Source organism: Rutidosis leptorrhynchoides, chromosome 2 (assembly GCF_046630445.1).
Source record: "Rutidosis leptorrhynchoides isolate AG116_Rl617_1_P2 chromosome 2, CSIRO_AGI_Rlap_v1, whole genome shotgun sequence".
Taxonomy (NCBI): Eukaryota; Viridiplantae; Streptophyta; class Magnoliopsida; order Asterales; family Asteraceae; genus Rutidosis; species Rutidosis leptorrhynchoides.
The window spans coordinates 341,378,905-341,401,916 of record NC_092334.1 but is presented as its reverse complement, the minus strand read 5'-3'; the positions used below and the strand labels follow the sequence as shown (position 1 = coordinate 341,401,916).

General features: G+C 35.1%; 1 protein-coding gene across 1 annotated transcript; it reads left to right on the top strand.

Moving 5' to 3' along the window:
- Positions 1–96: 96 nt before the first annotated feature.
- Positions 97–21,353, top strand: LOC139888865 (uncharacterized). Its single transcript, XM_071871848.1, has 4 exons — positions 97–1,355; positions 14,975–16,874; positions 19,343–19,568; positions 21,235–21,353. Exons 1-4 carry the CDS (start codon positions 97–99, stop codon positions 21,351–21,353), a joined length of 3,504 nt encoding a protein of 1,167 aa, XP_071727949.1.
- The last annotated feature ends 1,659 nt before the right edge of the window (positions 21,354–23,012 follow it).

Genomic DNA, 23,012 nt, shown 5'->3' with positions numbered 1-23,012 from the left:
AATAGTTGCGGTTCCGATTTGTTTGTTAAAAGGAATTGGATCAGAGATATGTGTGTTTCGTTGAAGGTGCAATTTTTGGGTATTCAGTAATCGAAGATGTCGCGGCTTCAGATGTTTAGATTAAAATCTTTGTGGGGTAATGTTAACTTTGATTATGCGGTTAGTTTAGCCCGTGGCTTTTCGGGAGGAATTATTTCCTTATGGGATTGTAACTCTTTCTGGAAAAGTGACATATGGTGTAACGATAATTTTGTGATCGTCAAAGGTACGTGGCTTAGAGAGAATGTTGAGGTGTTCATGGTTAACGTTTATGCTCCTCAAGTGTTATCGGACAAAATTGTTTTATGGAATAATCTCACGTTGTTTATGGCTTCTCACCTGGGAAACTATATTTTCATGGGAGATTGGAATTCGGTTAGATGTAGAGAAGACCGTTGCGGTTCCGATTATTGCCCTAGGGATTCTCAAGTTTTTAACGATTTCATTGAATCGAATGCGTTGTATGATATTCCTCTTGGCGGGTTACGTTTCACTTATCGAAATAAGGCCGGTAACAAACTTATCAAACTTGATAGATTTTTTATTACTAATAACCTGTTCAATGTTGTTAATGATTTGAAGGGTTCGGTTTTGGATCGGGGTTATTCGGACCATTCTCCCATTTTTCTTTTCCAAGACAAGGTGGATTTTGGCCCGACGTATTTTAAGATTTTTGATTCTTGGTTCGACCGAACTGATTTTGATGTTACCTTGAGAAACGCTTGGAATCTGATCAACGTTAACCATGATACGGACATTTGTGCTAAGTTTAGGCTTTTAAAAGCTAACTTGAGGTCATGGATTCAAACGTCCAGGTCATCCGAGAAGGTTCGTATAAACATGATCAACCAACAGCTTCATGATTTAGATTTTTTAATTGACGCAGGTAATGCTAATGCTGATGTGATTGATCGTCGAAATTGTTTGTTCACTGAACGAGACGAGCTTTTAAAGTTCAAAGATTTAGATTCTTTACAGAAATCTAGATTAAAATGGGACGTTGAAGGCGATGAAAACTCTAAGTTTTTTCATTGCTCGATTAAACATAAACGGGGTGTGCAAAAAATTCAGGGTTTGATGATTGACGGTGTTTGGGAGGTTGAACCTGGCATTATTAAAAAAAAGTTTTGTGACTTCTTTAAAGATAATTTTGATGATCATAGTTCGGGTGCTACTTTTATTCATGTTGATCCGAATTATAAGCTTTCGGTTGAGGAAGCTAATTTTCTTGAAAGAGAGGTCGATGATGCGAAAATAAAAGATGCTGTATGGGATTGGGATATTTTGCAGTTTGATATTTGCAGGGATATTCGTCGGTTTTTTTCTAGTATGCGCATGCCACATGGAGCGAAATCTGCATTCTTTTCATTGATCCCAAAAGTTCAAAATCCTATTCTTATTACTGATTTTTGTAGTGACCCGAACTTTTCTATGTTTATATATATATATTAAATGAAATTGTTATTTACATGATTAAGTGTTTCCAACATGTTAAGTAATCAAACTTGTTAAGACTTGATTAATTGAAATAGGTTTCATATAGACAATTGACCACCCAAGTTGACCGGTGATTCACGAACGTTAAAACTTGTAAAAACTATACGATGACATATATATGGTTATATATATAGTTAACATGATTTTATTATAAGTATGTATCTCATTAGGTATTTTAACAATGAGTTATATACATAAAAATGAGACTATTAAATTAAGAAACTCGAAAACGATATATATAACGATTATCGTTATAACAACGTCTTACTAGGTACATATGAATCATATTAAGATATTGATACACTTGGTTAATTATGTTAAATGATAAGTAAATATATTATTAAGTGCATTAACAATGAAATACATATGTAAAAATAAGACTACTAACTTAATGATTTCGAAACGAGACATATATGTAACGATTATCGTTGTAACGACATTTAACTGTATATATATCATACTAAGATATATTATATATCATAATATCATGATAATATAACAATTTAACATCTCATTTGTTATAATAAACAATGGGTTAACAACATTTAACAAGATCGTTAACCTAAAGGTTTCAAAACAACATTTACATGTAACGACTAACGATGACTTAACGACTCAGTTAAAATGTATATACATGTAGTGTTTTAATATGTATTCATACACTTTTGAAAGACTTCAAGACACTTATCAAAATACTTCTACTTAACAAAAATGCTTACAATTACATCCTCGTTCAGTTTCATCAACAATTCTACTCGTATGCACCCTTATTCGTACTCGTACAATACACAACTTTTAGATGTATGTACTATTGGTATATACACTCCAATGATCAGCTCTTAGAAGCCCATGTGAGTCACCTAACACATGTAAGAACCATCATTTGGCAACTAGCATGAAATATCTCATAAAATTACAAAAATATGAGTAATCATTCATGACTTATTTACATGAAAACAAAATTACATATCCTTTATATCTAATCCATACACCAACGACCAAAAACACCTACAAACACTTTCATTCTTCAATTTTCTTCATCTAATTGATCTCTCTCAAGTTCTATCTTCAAGTTCTAAGTGTTCTTCATAAATTCCAAAAGTTCTAGTTTCATAAAATCAAGAATACTTCCAAGATTGCAAGTTTACTTCCAAGTTTTCTAAATCCATTCCAAGTAATCATCCAAGATCAAGAAACCTTTGTTACTTACAGTAGGTTATATTTCTAATACAAGGTAATAATCATATTCAAACTTTAATTCAATTTCTATAACTATAACAATCTTATTTCGAGTGGAAATCTTACTTGAAATTGTTTTCGTGTCATGATTCTGCTTCAAGAACTTTCAAGCCATCCAAGGATCCTTTGAAGCTAGATCTATTTTTTCTCATTTCCAGTAGGTTTATCCAAGGAACTTGAGGTAGTAATGATGTTCATAACATCATTCAATTCATACATATAAAGCTATCTTATTCGAAGGTTTAAACTTGTAATCACTAGAACATAGTTTAGTTAATTCTAAACTTGTTCGCAAATAAAAGTTAATCCTTCTAACATGACTTTTAAAATCAACTAAACACATGTTCTATATCTATATGATATGCTAACTTAATGATTTAAAACCTGAAAACACGAAAAACACCGTAAAATCGGATTTACACCGTCGTAGTAACACCGCAGGCTGTTTTGGGTTAGTTAATTAAAAACTATGATAAACTTTGATTTAAAAGTTGTTATTCTGGGAAAATGATTTTTATTATGAACATGAAACTATATCCAAAAATTATGGTTAAACTCAAAGTGGAAGTATGTTTTCTAAAATGGTCATCTAGACGTCGTTCTTTCGACTGAAATGACTACCTTTACAAAAACGACTTGTAACTTATTTTTCTGACTATAAACCTATACTTTTTCTGTTTAGATTCATAAAATAGAGTTCAATATGAAACCATAGCAATTTGATTCACTCAAAACGGATTTAAAATGAAGAAGTTATGGGTAAAACAAGATTGGATAATTTTTCTCATTTTAGCTACGTAAAAATTGGTAACAAATCTATTCCAACCATAACTTAATCAACTTGTATTGTATATTATGTAATATTGAGATACCGTAGACACGTATACAATGTTTTGACCTATCATGTCGACACATCTATATATATTTCGGAACAACCATAGACACTCTATATGTGAATGTTGGAGTTAGCTATACAGGGTTGAGGTTGATTCCAAAATATATATAGTTTGAGTTGTGATCAATACTGAGATACGTATACACTGGGTCGTGGATTGATTCAAGATAATATTTATCGATTTATTTCTGTACATCTAACTGTGGACAACTAGTTGTAGGTTACTAACGAGGACAGCTGACTTAATAAACTTAAAACATCAAAATGTATTAAAAGTGTTGTAAATATATTTTGAACATACTTTGATATATATGTATATATTGTTATAGGTTCGTGAATCAACCAGTGGCCAAGTCTTACTTCCCGATGAAGTAAAAATCTGTGAAAGTAAGTTATAGTCCCACTTTTAAAATCTAATATTTTTGGGATGAGAATACATGCAGGTTTTATAAATGATTTACAAAATAGACACAAGTACGTGAAACTACATTCTATGGTTGAATTATCGAAATCGAATATGCCCCTTTTTATTAAGTCTGGTAGTCTAAGAATTAGGGAACAGACACCCTAATTGACGCGAATCCTAAAGATAGATCTATTGGGCCTAACAAACCCCATCCAAAGTACCGGATGCTTTAGTACTTCGAAATTTATATCATATCCGAAGGGTGTCCCAGAATGATGGAGATATTCTTATATATGCATTTTGTTAATGTCGGTTACCAGGTGTTCACCATATGAATGATTTTTATCTCTATGTATGGGATGTGTATTGAAATATGAAATCTTGTGGTCTATTGTTACGATTTGATATATATAGGTTAAACCTATAACTCACCAACATTTTTGTTGACGTTTAAAGCATGTTTATTCTCAGGTGAATACTAAGAGCTTCCGCTGTTGCATACTAAAATAAGGACAAGATTTGGAGTCCATTTTTGTATGATATTGTGTAAAAACTGCATTCAAGAAACTAATTTCGATGTAACATATTTGTATTGTAAACCATTATGTAATGGTCGTGTGTAAACAGGATATTTTAGATTATCATTATTTGATAATCTACGTAAAGCTTTTTAAACCTTTATTTATGAAATAAAGGTTATGGTTTGTTTTAAAAATGAATGCAGTCTTTGAAAAACGTCTCATCTAGAGGTCAAAACCTCGCAACGAAATCAATTAATATGGAACGTTTTTAATCAATAAGAACGGGACATTTCAGTTGGTATCCGAGCGTTGGTCTTAGAGAACCAGAAAATTTGCATTAGTGTGTCTTATCGAGTTTGTTAGGATGCATTAGTGAGTCTGGACTTCGACCGTGTTTTCTTTAAAAATGATTGCTTAACATTTTTGTTAGAAACTATATATTATCAACATGTATATATTATGTGATATATTAATCTCTTAACATGTTTGATATTGTGTGATAGATGTCTACCTCTAGTACAAATCCCATTGACTCACCTAATAATAACGAATAGTCGAATATATATTGGACTGATTCACAAGTTCCCGAAGAAGAACCGGAAGAAGAATCAGAACCGAAAGAAGAATCAGAACCGGAAGAGGAGGAAACGGAGGAGGAAATAGAACCGGTGAGGGAAATAATAAAACGGTTAAGTAAAAGAAAATCCTCAACCAACCGACCAAGGTTAATTATGGTCAATGGTGTTTCCGCCAAGGAAGCAAAATATTGGGAGGATTACCAATTCTCCAATGAATCAGATTCCGATGAGAATTCCGATGATGTTATAGAAATTACCCCAACTGAATTTAAAAAGGCAAAAGAAAATAATAAGGGAAAGGGCATAAAAATAGAGAAATCTAATTCCAACCCCGATGAACTTTATATGTATCGTCAACCCCCGAAGCCCTTAAGTTGTAACAATGACCCGGGAACCTCTAAACCACCAGGTTTTTCTAAACCGTTGTGGAAAACGACAGCTCGTATTAGGGGAACATCATATATCCCTAGAAACTTGGCAAAATGAACCAAAACCGAAGAAGAAGAAACGAACGAGTCGGAATAATATAGTTGTATTCGTGTGGTGTAATATATGTAATATAGTGCGCTTATGCTTTTATGATATATGTAAAAATTGCTTGTATTAATAAGTATTTTTTTTTATGAATCTAACTCTTGTCTATTTTACAGTATAAAAACACAAAATGGATTGACAACCCAATATTTTAAGAGACCTACCCGGAGACATGATTGATGAAATCTTGTCTAGAGTCGGTCAGAATTCTTCGGCACAACTATTTACGGCGAAGTCAGTTTGTAAGACATTCGAAGAATGTTCCAAGAATGTCTTGGTTTATAAGAGACTTTCGTTTGAAAGATGGGGGATATCACATTGGGAAACCCATAAGTTACGATGTGTTTACTTTGATGCATATATTGCGGGGAACCCAAATGCTATTTTACGCAACTGGTTAAGAAATTATTTTGACTCAATGTATTCGAATATAGGACTTCATGATTTAGAAAAAGCGGCTAACATGCAACATAAAGAAGCATGCTATGCTTACGGGTTAGTAATGTTCGCTTCTCACCAAAGTGAGAAAAAAAACATCGGGCTACAACTATTAAACAAAACATTCCCACAAGTGACGGAGTCGGTAATTGGGGTAAGAAATGAGGTTTTTAGGTTATTACGAGACTATTGGTCATTACGTAACCCTCGTCCCTTTGACGATGATACAACACGCTGTCTTATCAACTGCCATAACGGTTATGTTCCACAAGACCAAGGATGAGAAGTAGTCCTAGTAAAACCAGAATGCATGACTTGTTTCTGGACGTATGAATTACGTGTCTTTATTGCCTTTGCTGAACGACTTGTGTACTAGCTAGAATTATCTTCACAACTATCTTGTATCAAAGTTATTGTGTGCTATATTTCATGCTTTATGTAAAATAAGCGGTATTGTAAGTTTGTAAAATATTGTATAAAAGTTTGAACGCGAAATATTATCATAATCAGTTTTTCATATAGAATTGTAGTAGTTGAATTGTATATTAGCTACTAAGTATGAACTTAACGGGTAGGTACTACCCGAATTTAAACTTATAAAACGCTAATATGAAGAAAAAGCTTTTATAAATGAGTTCATATTATGCTACGAAATACTATTAACTACTCTTAATATTCTGTATGATTAACTTGTTCCATTTGACTATTTTGAAGGAAATGGCACCGACTACTCGACACACCGTGAATATGAATGAAGAGGAATTCCGTACTTTTCTAGCTTCAAACATAGCCGCAGTACAGGCTGCGCTACATACCAAAAATAACCTTGGATCTAACAGTACAGGAAATCGTGTAGGATGCACCTACAAAGAATTCACTGCCTGCAAACCTTTGGAATTTGATGGAACCGAAGGACCGATCGGATTGAAACGGTGGACCAAGAAGGTCGAATCGGTGTTTGCCATAAGTAAGTGTACTGAAGAGGACAAAGTGAAGTACGCTACGCATACCTTCACAGGTTCTGCGTTAACATGGTGGAATACCTATCTAGAGCAAGTGGGACAAGATGATGCGTACGCACTACCGTGGTCAGCATTCAAGCACTTGATGAACGAGAAGTACCATCCCAGAACCGAGGTCAATAAGCTCAAGACAGAACTTAGGGGGTTACGAACCCAAGGATTTGATATTACCACGTACGAAAGACGATTCACAGAATTGTGCCTATTGTGTCCGGGAGCGTTCGAAAATGAGGAAGAGAAGATCGACGCGTTTGTGAAAGGATTACCGGAAAGAATCCAAGAAGATATAAGTTCACACGAGCCCGCCTCCATACAACGGCATGTAGAATGGCTCACAAACTAGTGAACCAGATTGAGGAAAGAATTAAAGAACAGACGGCTGAAGAGGCCAATGTGAAGCAAGTCAAAAGAAAGTGGGAGGAAAACGGTGATAAGAATCACCAATACAACAACAACAGCAATTACAACAATAATCGCAACAATTATCCCAACAATCGCAACATCAATCGCAACTACAACAAACGGCCCAACAATAACAATAACAACAACAACAACTACAACAATCATCCCAACAATAATAACAACCGCAACAACAACAACAATCAGAAGCAGCTATGCCAAAGGTGTGAAAAGTATCACTCGGGGTTCTGCACCAAATTTTGCAACAAGTGTAAAAGAAATGGTCAAAGCGCGGCGAAGTGTGAGGTCTACGGACCAGGGGTTAATAGAACAAAAGGAACAAATGGTGTCGGAACGAGTAATGGCGGAGCAAGTAGTGTCGGAGCAAGTTATGTCAATGTAGTTTGTTATAAATGTGGAAAACCAGGCCACATTATTAGAAATTTCCCGAACCAGGAGAACACGAATGGACAAGGCCGCGGAAGAGTTTTCAATATTAATGCGGCAGAGGCACAGGAAAACTCGGAGCTTGTTACGGGTACGTTTCTTATTGACAATAAATCTGCTTACGTTTTATTTGATTCGGGTGCGGATAGAAGCTATATGAGTAGAGATTTTTGTGCTAAATTAAGTTGTCCATTGACGCCGTTGGATAGTAAATTTTTACTCGAATTAGCAAACGGTAAATTAATTTCAGCAGATAATATATGCCGGAATCGAGAAATTAAACTGGGTAGCGAAATATTTAAGATTGATTTGATACCAGTAGAGTTAGGGAGTTTTGATGTAATAGTTGGCATGGACTGGCTGAAGAAGGTGAAAGCCGAGATCGTATGTTATAAAAATGCAATTCGCATTGTACGAGAAGAAGGAGAACCCTTAATGGTGTACGGAGAAAAGGGCAACATGAAGCTACATCTTATTAGTAATTTGAAGGCACAAAAACTAATAAGAAAAGGTTGCTATGCTGTTCTAGCACACGTCGAGAAAGTACAAACTGAAGAAAAGAGCATCAATGATGTTCCCGTCGCAAAAGAATTTCCCGATGTATTTCTAAAAGAATTACCGGGACTACCTCCACATCGATCTGTTGAATTTCAAATAGATCTTGTACCAGGAGCTGCACCAATAGCTCGTGCTCCTTATAGACTCGCACCCAACGAGATGAAAGAACTGCAAAGCCAACTGCAAGAACTATTAGAACGTGGTTTCATTCGACCAAGCACATCACCATGGGGAGCTCCTGTTTTGTTTGTCAAGAAGAAGGATGGTACATTTAGGCTGTGTATTGACTACAGAGAGTTGAACAAACTTACCATCAAAAACCGTTATCCACTGCCGAGAATTGACGACTTATTTGATCAACTACAAGGCTCGTCGGTTTATTCGAAGATCGATTTACGTTCTGGATATCATCAAATGCGAGTAAAGGAGGATGATATTCCAAAAACTGCTTTTAGGACGCGTTAAGGTCATTACGATTTTATGGTTATGCCGTTTGGATTGACTAACGCACCAGCTGTGTTCATGGACCTTATGAACCGAGTGTGTGGGCCATATCTTGACAAGTTTGTCATTGTTTTCATCGATGACATACTTATTTATTCAAAGAATGATCAAGAGCACGAAGAACATTTGAGAAAAGTGCTAGAAGTATTGAGGAAAGAAAAACTGTACGCTAAGTTTTCAAAGTGTGCATTTTGGTTGGAAGAAGTTCAATTCCTCGGTCACATAGTGAACAAAGAAGGTATCCAGGTGGACCTGGCAAAGATCGAAATCGTTGAAAAGTGGGAAACCCCAAAAACTCCGAAGCATATACGTAAATTTTTAGGATTGGCTGGTTACTACAGAAGATTCATCCAAGATTTCTCCAAAATAGCAAAACCCTTGACTGCATTAACGCATAAAGGGAAGAAATTTGAATGGAAGGATGAACAAGAGAAGGCATTTCAATTATTGAAGAAAAAGCTAACTACGGCACCTATATTGTCATTGCCTGAAGGGAATGATGATTTTGTGATTTATTGTGACGCATCAAAGCAAGGTCTCGGTTGTGTATTAATGCAATGGACGAAGGTGATTGCTTATGCGTCTAGACAATTGAAGATTCACGAGCAAAATTATACGATGCATGATTTGGAATTAGGCGCGGTTGTTTTTGCATTAAAGACTTGGAGGCACTACTTATATGGGGTCAAAAGTATTATATATACCGACCACAAAAGTCTTCAACACATATTTAATCAGAAACAACTGAATATGAGGCAGCGTAGGTGGATTGAATTGTTGAATGATTACGACTTTGAGATTCGTTACCACCCGGGGAAGGCAAATGTGGTAGCCGACGCCTTGAGCAGAAAGGACAGAGAACCCATTCGAGTAAAATCTATGAATATAATGATTCACACTAACCTTACTACTCAAATAAAGGAGGCGCAACAAGGAGTTTTAAAAGAGGGAAATTTAAAGGATGAAATACCCAAAGGATCGGAGAAGCATCTTAATATTTGGGAAGACGGAACCCGGTATAGGGCTGAAAGAATTTGGGTACCAAAATTTGGAGATATGAGAGAAATGGTACTTAGAGAAGCTCATAAAACCAGATACTCAATACATCCTGGAACGGGGAAGATGTACAAGGATCTTAAGAAACATTTTTGGTGGCCAGGTATGAAAGCCGATATTGCTAAATATGTAGGAGAATGTTTGACGTGTTCTAAGGTCAAAGCTGAACATCAGAAACCATCAGGTCTACTACAACAACCTGAAATCCCGGAATGGAAATGGGAAAACATTACCATGGATTTCATTACTAAATTGCCAAGGACTGCAAGTGGTTATGATACTATTTGGGTAATAGTTGATCGTCTCACCAAGTCAGCACACTTCCTGCCAATAAGAGAAGATGACAAGATGGAGAAGTTAGCACGACTGTATTTGAAGAAATTCGTCTCCAGATATGGAATACCAATCTCTATTATCTCTGATAGGCATGGCAGATTTATTTCAAGATTCTGGCAGACATTACAGCAAGCATTGGGAACTCGTCTAGACATGAGGACTGCCTATCATCCACAAACTGATGGGCAGAGTGAAAGGACGATACAAATGCTTGAAGACATGCTACGATCTTGTGTTATTGATTTCAGAAACAGTTGGGATCGACATCTACCGTTAGCAGAATTTTCTTACAACAACAGCTACCATTCAAGCATTGAGATGGCGCTGTTTGAAGCACTTTATGATAGAAAGTACAGGTCTCCGATTTGTTGGAGTGAAGTGGGGGATAGACAGATTACGGGTCCGGAGATAATACAAGAAACTACCGAGAAAATCATCCAAATTCAACAAAGATTGAAAACCGTCCAGAGTCGACAAAAGAGCTACGCGGACAGTAAAAGAAAAGATATAGAGTTTGAAATTGGAGAAATGGTCATGCTTAAGGTTTCACCTTGGAAAGACGTTGTTCGATTTGGTAAACGGGGGAAACTAAATCCAAGGTACATTGGACCATTCAAGATTATAGGTCGTGTCGGACCAGTAGCTTACCAACTGGAGCTACCTCAACAACTCGCGGCTGTACATAACACTTTCCACGTCTCAAATTTGAAGAAATGTTTTTCTAAAGAAGATCTCACTATTCCGTTGGACGAAATCCAAATCAATGAAAAACTTCAATTCATTGAAGAACCCGTCGAAATAATGGATCGTGAGGTTAAGAGACTTAAACAAAACAAGATACCGATTGTTAAGGTTCGATGGAATGCTTGTAGAGGACCCGAGTTCACCTGGGAGTGTGAAGATCAGATGAAGAAGAAATACCCGCATTTATTTCCAGAAGATACGTCAACACCTCCAACTGCTTAAAATTTCAGGACGAAATTTATTTAACGGGTAGGTACTGTAGTGACCCGAACTTTTACATGTTTATATATATATTAAATGAAATTGTTATTTACATGATTAAGTGTTTCCAACATGTTAAGTGATCAAACTTGTTAAGACTTGATTAATTGAAATAGGTTTCATATAGACAATTGACCACCCAAGTTGACCGGTGATTCACGAACGTTAAAACTTGTAAAAACTATACGATGACATATATATGGTTATATATATAGTTAACATGATTTATTATAAGTATGTATCTCATTAGGTATTTTAACAATGAGTTATATACATAAAAATGAGACTATTAAATTAAGAAACTCGAAAACGATATATATAACGATTATCGTTATAACAACGTCTTACTAGGTACATATGAATCATATTAAGATATTGATACACTTGGTTAATTATGTTAAATGATAAGTAAATATATTATTAAGTGTATTAACAATGAAATACATATGTAAAAATAAGACTACTAACTTAATGATTTCGAAACGAGACATATATGTAACGATTATCGTTGTAACGACATTTAACTGTATATATATCATACTAAGATATATTATATATCATAATATCATGATAATATAACAATTTAACATCTCATTTGTTATAATAAACAATGGGTTAACAACATTTAATAAGATCGTTAACCTAAAGGTTTCAAAATAACATTTACATGTAACGACTAACGATGACTTAACGACTCAGTTAAAATGTATATACATGTAGTGTTTTAATATGTAGTCATACACTTTTGAAAGATTTCAAGACACTTATCAAAATACTTCTATTAAAAAAAATGTTTACAATTACATCCTCGTTCAGTTTCATCAACAATTCTACTCGTATGCACCCGTATTCGTACTCGTACAATACACAGCTTTTAGATGTATGTACTATTGGTATATACACTCCAATGATCAGCTCTTAGCAGCCCATGTGAGTCACCTAACACATGTGGAAACCATCATTTGGCAACTAGCATGAAATATCTCATAAAATTACAAAAATATGAATAATCATTCATGACTTATTTACATGAAAACAAAATTACATATCCTTTATATCTAATCCATACACCAACGACCAAAAACACCTACAAACACTTTCATTCTTCAATTTTCTTCATCTAATTGATCTCTCTCAAGTTCTATCTTCAAGTTCTAAGTGTTCTTCATAAATTCCAAAAGTTCTAGTTTCATAAAATCAAGAATACTTCCAAGATTGCAAGTTTACTTCCAAGTTTTCTAAATCCATTCCAAGTAATCATCCAAGATCAAGAAACCTTTGTTACTTACAGTAGGTTATCTTTCTAATACAAGGTAATAATCATATTCAAACTTTAATTCAATTTCTATAACTATAACAATCTTATTTCGAGTGGAAATCTTACTTGAAATTGTTTTCGTGTCATGATTCTGCTTCAAGAACTTTCAAGCCATCCAAGGATCCTTTGAAGCTAGATCTATTTTTTCTCATTTCCAGTAGGTTTATCCAAGGAACTTGAGGTAGTAATGATGTTCATAACATCATTCGATTCATACATATAAAGTTATCTTGTTCGAAGGTTTAAACTTGTAATCACTAGAACATAGTTTAGTTAATTCTAAACTTGTTCGCAAATAAAAGTTAATCCTTCTAACTTGACTTTTAAAATCAACTAAACACATGTTCTATATCTATATGATATGCTAACTTAATGATTTAAAACCTGGAAACACGAAAAATACCGTAAAATCGGATTTACACCGTCGTAGTAACACCGCGGGCTGTTTTGGGTTAGTTAATTAAAAACTATGATAAACTTTAATTTAAAAGTTGTTATTCTGGGAAAATGATTTTTATTATGAACATGAAACTATATCCAAAAATTATGGTTAAACTCAAAGTGGAAGTATGTTTTCTAAAATGATCATCTAGACGTCGTTCTTTCGACTGAAATGACTACCTTTACAAAAACGACTTGTAACTTATTTTTCAGACTATAAACCTATACCTTTTCTGTTTAGATTCATAAAATAGAGTTCAATATGAAACCATAGCAATTTGATTCACTCAAAACGGATTTAAAATGAAGAAGTTATGGGTAAAACAAGATTGAATAATTTTTCTCATTTTAGCTACGTGAAAATTGGTAACAAATCTATTCCAACCATAACTTAATTAACTTGTATTGTATATTATGTAATATTGAGATACCATAGACACGTATACAATGTTTCGACCTATCATGTCGACACATCTATATATATATTTCGGAACAACCATAGACACTCTATATGTGAATGTTGGAGTAAGCTATACAGGGTTGAGGTTGATTCCAAAATATATATAGTTTGAGTTGTGATCAATACTGAGATACGTATACACTGGGTCGTGGATTGATTCAAGATAATATTTATCGATTTATTTCTGTACATCTAACTGTGGACAACTAGTTGTAGGTTACTAACGAGGACAGCTGACTTAATAAACTTAAAACATCAAAATGTATTAAAAGTGTTGTAAATATATTTTGAACATACTTTGATATATATGTATATATTGTTATAGGTTCGTGAATCAACCAGTGGCCAAGTCTTACTTCCCGACGAAGTAAAAATCTGTGAAAGTGAGTTATAGTCCCACTTTTAAAATCTAATATTTTTGGGATGAGAATACATGCAGGTTTTATAAATGATTTACAAAATAGACACAAGTACGTGAAACTACATTCTATAGTTGAATTATGGAAATCGAATATGCCCCTTTTTATTAAGTCTGGTAATCTAAGAATTAGGGAACATACACCCTAATTGACGCGAATCCTAAAGATAGATCTATTGGGCCTAACAAACCCCATCCAAAGTACCGGATGCTTTAGTACTTCGAAATTTATATCATATCCGAAGGGTGTCCCGGAATGATGGGGATATTCTTATATATGCATTTTGTTAATGTCGGTTACCAGGTGTTCACCATATGAATGATTTTTATCTCTATGTATGGGATGTGTATTGAAATATGAAATCTTGTGGTCTATTGTTATGATTTGATATATATAGGTTAAACCTATAACTCACCAATATTTTTGTTGACATTTAAAGCATGTTTATTCTCAGGTGAATACTAAGAGCTTCCGCTGTTGCATACTAAAATAAGGACAAGATTTGGAGTCCATGTTTGTATGATATTGTGTAAAAACTGCATTCAAGAAACTGATTTCAATGTAACATATTTGTATTGTAAACCATTATGTAATGATCGTGTGTAAACAGGATATTTTAGATTATCATTATTTGATAATCTACGTAAAGCTTTTTAAACCTTTATTTATGAAATAAAGGTTATGGTTTGTTTTAAAAATGAATGCAGTCTTTGAAAAACGTCTCATATAGAGGTCAAAACCTCGCAACGAAATCAATTAATATGGAACGTTTTTAATCAATAAGAACGGGACATTTCAATTTTCGTCCCATATCCTTGGTTGGCTTCTTTTACAAGATTGTCTCGAAGATTCTTACCAACAGGTTACTCCCGTTTATTGATAAATTAATTAGTCCAGTTCAGTCAGCGTTTATAGCGGGTCGTCAGATTTTAGACGGTCCAATGATGGTTTCTGAGATCATTACATGGTTCAAGAAAGTTAATAAAAAGATGTTATTGTTCAAAGTAGATTTTGAAAAAGCATACGATTCGGTAAACTGGGACTATTTAATCTTTATGTTAGCCTCCTTGGGTTTTGGTTCGAAATGGTGTGACTGGATTATGGGATGTCTAAAATCTGCTCGTACATCTGTTCTTGTTAATGGAAGCCCGACTCGTGAGTTTGAATTAAAGAGAGGGCTTAGACAGGGTGACCTGTTAAGTCCTTTTCTTTTCATTATCGTTATGGAAGGCCTTAACCTAGCTCTTAATCGGGCCAAGGAAGCTAATTTTAGTCGAGGTATTTATGTCGGATCAAATAATATTCACATTTCTCATTTATTTTATGCGGATGATGTTGTTATTTTATCATATTGGAATATCCATGTGTTAAACAGAATATTATTGATTTTAGAAGTTTTTTACTTGGCCTCGGGTTTAAGGATTAATGTTAACAAGTCTCACATTTTTGGTATTTGTGTTGATATTGATGAGGTCAACTCGTTTGCTTTGTCTTCGGGGGCTAGAGCAGGTACATTTCCGACTAAGTATCTCGGTATCCCTATTGGCGCCAACATGAAGTTGTGCAAAAATTGGGATCCTTTAGTTGAGAAGTTTCGTTCTAAACTTGCTTCTTGGAAGGCTAGTTTGATTTCTTCGGGTGGTCGGTTGCCTTTGATTAAATCCGTTATGGGAAGCCTAGGGATTTATTTTATGTCCATGTTCAAATGCCCGGAAAAAGTCTTGAAATTACTAAAGTCGATTCGTACGAGATTTTTTTGGGGTGGTAACAATTCGATTAAAAAGACGAGTTGGGTGAAATGGGATAAAATCTTAGCCCCTTTTGAACGTGGGGGGTTAAATGTCGGGAGTTTGAAAGCTTTTAATATTGCTCTTATTCTAAAGTGGCGGTGGCATTTTTTATCCAAGCCTAACGATTTATGGGTTAATATTGTAAAATCCATTCACGGTTCCGAGTTTGCAAGCTCTTCGGGTTCTCGCGTGTCTGTTTGGTCTAATGTGGTGGAGGTTTGTAAGTGGACCGTTGACAATGGTTATATTCCTAATAATGCGTTTCGGATGCTAGTTGATTCAGGGGCGAATGTGCAATTCTGGCATGATCCGTGGTGTGGGGTGGTCCCATTGGCTTCTAAATTTAATCGCCTTTTTCATCTTGAAGTATATAAAGAGTGTAGTGTTGCTGATAAATGGAAAAATGGATCTTGGAATTGGACGTGGTCGAGAGATTTGATTGGTAGTCGGAACGAACAGCTTTTGAATGAGTTGATCGTCGATATAAGTGGATGTACTTTGAATGATGGGGATGATCGTTGGGATTTTTCAGTAGCTTCGAAGGGGCTGTTTAATGTAAAAGAGGCTAGACTGTATTTGGATCGTAAGTTGCTCCCAAGCACGTCTCCTATCACTAGTTGGTTCAAATTTATCCCCCGTAAAGTTAATATTTTCCTTTGGAGATTTAGATTGAATGCTCTTCCGGTTCGTTGGAAGCTTTTTGAGAAAGGAATAGATATTAATTCTATTGTTTGTCCGATATGCAATAATGGGATAGAGACGAGGGATCATGTGTTCTTCGATTACCCCTTATCGTTGGATATATGGCAACGTATTCGTATTTGGTTTAATTGTTCGATGCCTTCTTTTTCTTCATGGGACACGTTCATCGAATGGATCGAAGGAATTCGGTTATGCGTTTCTAGCAAGCACCGAGTTATCGCTTCTGTGATCACTACGTTGTGGGCTATTTGGAGATTTAGAAACGGCATTGTTTTTAATGATTTTTTTGTTCTAGAAGTAGTCTTTTTGATGTTATTAGATTACTTGTATTTCGATAGATTAAGAATAGGGGTCATTTAGTTTCTAATTGGAAATCATGGCTCGCTGTTCCGGTGTAATTTCTCTCATAGCGTCTTGCTTGGGAGCGTTGTGATTTATTCTAAATTTATTTGGCCGTTAAAAAAAAAAAGGTTTTATATGATATTATTCTTTTTAATTGGGTATATATGTAATTTTAGAAGTTAAGAGGGGGATATTTGTTAAAACCCCTAATCTTCTATAGATCCTATTATAATGCTAAAATGATGACATCATAAAAAGGTAATTTTTTTTGTTAAAAAAATAAAAAATAAAAAAGAAAAAATTTGAGGCTATGTACATGACGTCATTAAGAATAATATTTAAATAAAAAAATTAATCTCAAATAACAGGTTAGTATCGGATGAGTCTATTTGCCCTAACTAGTTGTTTACTCTCGCTTCGCGCCGGGGGTTCGGTTTTCAATGTATTTTATTGCGTTTAGTTTAACGATGATGTCGTTGAAGCGCAACTCGAGTCGAACTAAAAGGTATAACCCGTCAAAGATTTAAATGTTATTTTAAATTAATAACATAGGTGCATCTCTGCGGGTGGAGAAAAATATAAAGGAAACCAAAAAAGAAAAAATAAAAAAAAAATTGTTACAACAGGTAGAGAAAAATATAAAGGAAACAATCGGTACTATTCATATTTTTTGCATAGTAGATATTTGCTGCTGCTAATTATAAAGAAACTATCGGTACTATTCCTATTTTTTGTCTAGTAGATATTTGCTGCGGGTGAAGAAAAATATAAAGGAAACCAAAAAATAAAAAAATATGGAAAAAAACTGTTAAAAAAAATGCTACAGTACCGTGAATAGTACTGTTCGCGTGGATAGTAATGTTCGCGTGAATAGTGACCGGTGTACAACCGTTATTGCGCGATGTAAAAGTGATTAGAGCGTGCGAAAAGTACTATTCATAACTTTTGTATATTAGTATAGGTGATAAAGTACTGTTCATAATTTTTGTATATTAGTGTAGGTGATAAAGTACTCTTCATAACTTTTGTGTATTAGTATAGATGATAATAATATTCATAGGCGTTGAATTTAGCTTTATTTTTGTAAAAGGTAGAATGAGGGATCATATTCACTGGCGAATGTATGTACGAGCTAGTGGCGTCCCCCAGTGAAAAAATATAGTAATGCTACTAAATACGAATATGACACCATTAAATTTATAAATATGACATCATATATTTTTAAAAAATTAGTGATTTTTATGAAAATAAATAATCATTTTTAGAAATTTTTTTACAAAGAACCACTCAAATTTTTTAGGACCCTAATAATTTTTGATATTAAAATTGCCACCGATCATATTGATGGTGAAAAGCAGAGGCGATCCTACATGAAGAGCAATGGGGTCCTATGACCCCACATGTGGGATTTTTTTTTAATAATCTAGTGTTCAAAATGTATAGGACACCACTAAATTTAAGTATATGACCCCATATATATTCAGAATTTATAGATTTTTAAAGGTAAATGACCACTAAAATACCCTTAAAACATAATTCCTAATGGAAATTTTTTTAGGACCCCATTGAGTTTTAATCATAGAATCGACACTGGTGAAAAGATGTTTTTTTTATTTCACATCAAGGATCTTGCATGTGAAATGAGGTTTATGAGGCAAGCCAAGGATGACTTGCCGAAGACTTGTAACTTTTTGTTATCGAGATGTTGGTCGTTCGGGGAAGTGGTTTTTCGGTCATACGAGACTTACTGGCATTGTCATGCTAAGTTTTATGATATTCATACCGTATGGTCGTTGTCAAGTTTGTAGTATCGCGGTTATGAGAATAATATCACGGAGGTTTATATATATACTTAGGTATTACATTTATATAACTTAGAGGATTATTTTTCTAATATCTTTAATTTTTTTACATACAAAATGTATATGTTTTGTTTTTATTGATTCATATGTATTAACAGTATTAAGGATACACTTGGAAAATAAGTTAGATGATTTACTTGGTGCAAAGCTTTGTTATTACTATCAACCCTGAGGTCACAAATGAAAATGGTGAAAGCATGCAATATGGATTGGAGAAACTTGTAGGAAGCAACTATAAGTATTCATGTATGTGTAGGAAAGTTTATCTTCAAGATCAAGATTTAAAGGAACTTGTTGCATGGACCTATGCAATAATCCCCATAGATTTCTAAGAGCAAGCTGAATCGCGGAGGAAGTGGTTATTCAAATGTGGGACTACACTCTTTGTGTTGAGGGCTTCCATTAATAAAGAGTACATTGATCATGTTCGTGATGTAAGCTCACCAAAAAAGGTTGGGAAGATTCTTGAGATTTGGAAATTGATGATAACGTGAGGATTAGTAAATCTTGGTTGTGTCGGTACTTAAATCGTAGGTTGAGGGAGTACGTGCCTTTCATCACTTTTATTCTGCTAAGCTTTCGGTTGAAGGATTAGAGAATCTTCGCTCTAATAAGGAAGCATTAGCTAAGCAAATGGCTAAACGTTTTGAGTCTGATGCGTTGTTGTTCTTGAATGGGAAGAACTACAAGAATAGGATTTCATCCAATAAAGACAATAAGGAGGTTTCATTCAGCAAGAAGAATGAGAAAGACGAGTCAAGTAAGGATGAAATTGAAGACTAAGGAAAGAAATCTTTCACATGTTTCAAGGGTGGAAGGTTGGGCACATAAAGATATTATGTCCATTGATATGACCGAAACGGACGATTTTATTTATGCGATGTCGTTAGGCCGCAAGACGTCAGAATCAACTATCGGGAGGTGAAACAATAGTTTTAAATTTATATATAGCGGGGCCTAAATCGTACTACTCCTTATTATGGTGAGTAATGGAAGTATGACCTAGGGTCGAATTTTTAAGATATCAGTAGAATTGAACCTATATTTATAACTTAAGATAATCCTAAAGTGAAGGAGTAGTTGTGTATTACCTAATTTTGGATTTCTGGCTTATAAGATAAAATAAAGTAAATGAGATAAAATTTGTAATTCGAATAAGGTTAAAGCAAGTGCATACTATGATTTCGTTAGTTCACTACGCTGGTCCTACCGCCCCTGTGATAAGACATGTCACTGGGTAATGCGTTAGGCTTGAAGATTTTGAATAGACAGCAACGTCCCTTACCCCCGACGCTCGTGCAGTCTGACTACAGGCATACACGTTCAAGCGGCTCATCCAATTGAGCGACTCGTTTGGGTGACGTATTAACATTCCACAAACGTCTAAACTTTCTTAAGCACAATGAAATACAAGGTGTGCCATATCCGAGGGACGTGATGTGTTTTGATGCTTTCGTTAATGATTGGGTATAAAAAGGTAGTTAGGCCCTTGAAAAGAGTTCAACCATAAAGAACACCATGGCCAAGTCAGTTTGACTTCCATGAACACGTTCGGTTATCCTAACGGTCCAATCCTTTATGTGTTTAAACAAATAGTTCCTTAATTAACTTAGAATCCCTCAAGCGGGGTGCAATGCTTGAGACCGCATTAAGGCGAAGTGTACTAATCAACACTGACTGGGTTCCATGGCCTTACTTAGCAGAGGTACAGCTTACAACAACCGTTGTGCTTCAGCGTGCACATATGAAGTTTATATGCTTGGTGACTACACTAGCATGGTCTAGGACCGACAATGTACTATGGGCCTAGTTAGATGTTTCACTACGAAAGAGTTCTCAGTTAGAATCCAAGGCTCGGTGGACTTACTACAACCGGTGTGCCTCAGTCAAACTTACGTTGTATCCGATAGACTTTTATTACCAAGGGGTGACACAGATAGTATACTCGAATTGAGGTTCGCAAATTCCCAATATCAGATCCGATAACTACGTTCTATTAGTTGGAAAAGTGATTGAGTTTAAAGCATAATCGGAAAGCATCTCAACAACATACACAAACCATAACATTATTTCGGCATTATAACTAACTACATCATAGCATACACTAAAGATAACTACTCGCTAATCATGGTAACAATATCATAGATCATAATAATGGAAGACATTATATAAAGATAAAGGATAGAAGTACCAGTAGATTAAATGAGTTCCGAATACAGAAGTGACAACTTCAAACTCCAGACCGCTCCTAATACAATCTTCGACGTTCTTCTTCGGGTACTAGGTTTCCCGCACGAAGTCGAAGACCTTGAAAGTATGACTAATATTGTAAAAAAAAAGAGAGAGAAATGAATTGAAGTGTGTGGAAAATGGATGACAAATGCCCTTTATTTATACTTAAATTTTTTCAGGGAAACGGCTGGCAGGCCGTATGGCAAGGCCGGTGGCTAGGGCAACCTTTTTTAGGTGCCCGGTGGCAGGCTGGCTGTATGTGATGTGGGCAGGCTGTATGACAAGCCGTATGGCAGGCAGTATGGTGCCCTGATTTGCTGTTTTGCTTGGATCGTTTTGCTTGTTCCCGGGATCGTAACTTGATTTCCGGGGTCGTAACTTGTCTTTAACCGTTTTCGCTCTAGAATCTTCGTTTTAGCTCCGATTCTCTTGATTCTTTTTGCACTGCCTTTGTAATTGCTTGATCTTCATTTTTAACTGACAAAGTGAGTATTTTGGCAATAAAGCTTGGAACTTTATTGTTTTTGGGCCTCAATACCGGGGTGAAAATGTGACTTTTTAGCCGATATCAAATATCCCACACTTAGATTTTGCTTGTCCTCAAGCAAACTCTCGTTTTTAACTTCAAGAAATCTTTTCAGAGTTTCCTTTCTATTGGCCTAAGCGGTTTGCTTTTTATTATAAGAGCGAAAAAATAAGGTAAGTCATTTATGTTAGGGTTGAAACTATCTCTGCAAGCATGCGGGGAGGTTACATGACTTAGACTAGCTTTCACGGGTCACTCAAATCACACAAGTGTTTTAGGTTCCCTATAGATCTAAGAAATGAATTCACTCATAGTTAGTCATGTTCCACCCATCATCATAGGATTGATAAAGACTCAAATCCTTGCTACTAATGCGAAAACGGTAATAACCATAGCTTCTAGGTCATTTGTCAATTTTGAAGGATGAAAAAGGAATGTTGGAGTGGTGGCGAAGTTGTTTTAAGGGGTGTGAAAGGGTGAAATAGTCTTTTAAAGACTTTTATTCTGAAATTTGGAAATGGAAGATAGATAGGAGTGCTGATATATTTTGAGAAGCACTTATGAACTTTTTCTTTTTTTGGAGTGATAGCCATTTTTTGGTCAAGTTCTTCTTCGACGTTTCTCTTTATAAGTTCTGCTTCTTTTCTCAGAACTTTTGAATAAATTTATTTATTTATTTTTTATTTTTATTTTTTGGATATTTTATCTCGAGAAACTTTCTGCCGGTAAACTTTTTGCAAGACCTTTGCCGTGATACTTGAGAAGTTTATAACATCGGGTTTTCGGAAGGAATGTCATTTTATGAGTTTTTTGGGTGATAGTAAAGATGATGTGAATGATGTGGTAGAGGTGGAAGGTGTGAACGGTTTCTTTGACAAATGGCTAGCTTTTATGATTATACCTATATCACATTTTGTTTCTCGAAAATGCAGATCTAGAGCAAGTTCTGATTCTGGGCACAGGCATCGGCACTCTCAACGGAAAATAGTGAAGAATTAAAGATGAATGCTTATATGGTCTTATTTGGGTGCTTCACCATAATCAATTTAGGTCGATAATGCCCAGTCATGTAACGCTGTATTAGAGATTCGGTTCGTCCCAACAAGATTTCTGCCTTACTTAAGCCTTTTTTTATTTACAAACGTTTTTGGTTTTCGAAAGTACTTTTTCGAAAAGGCTTTTCTTGTAAGACCCGAATATTTTATTGTACTTATGTATGTATAAGTTATTCAAGTTGTGGGGTTTAGGTTGTATTTAATTAAAATTCAAAAGAAGCTGAACTGGGCATTTGGCGCGCCGCGCAGCCTTATGGAGCGTCGCGCCATTACGCGCCGCGCGACCTTATTAATTAGATATTTTGAGGGCAATTGGTTAAATTCACTTGAGGGCCGACCTTAAGGCCCTAGATCAGTTTTGGGGAGCCTCATAACTCCATTTTCATCTACT

Coding starts and splice junctions, on each gene's coding strand:
- LOC139888865 (XM_071871848.1), top strand. CDS start 97: ATGTCGCGGCTTCAGATGTTTAGATTAAAATCTTTGTGGGGTAATGTT. Junction 1,356..14,974: donor ATTTGCAGGGATATTCGTCG/GTTTTTTTCTAG, acceptor TCTTACCAACAG/GTTACTCCCGTTTATTGATA. Junction 19,569..21,234: donor GAATGAGAAAGACGAGTCAA/GTAAGGATGAAA, acceptor AACGGCTGGCAG/GCCGTATGGCAAGGCCGGTG.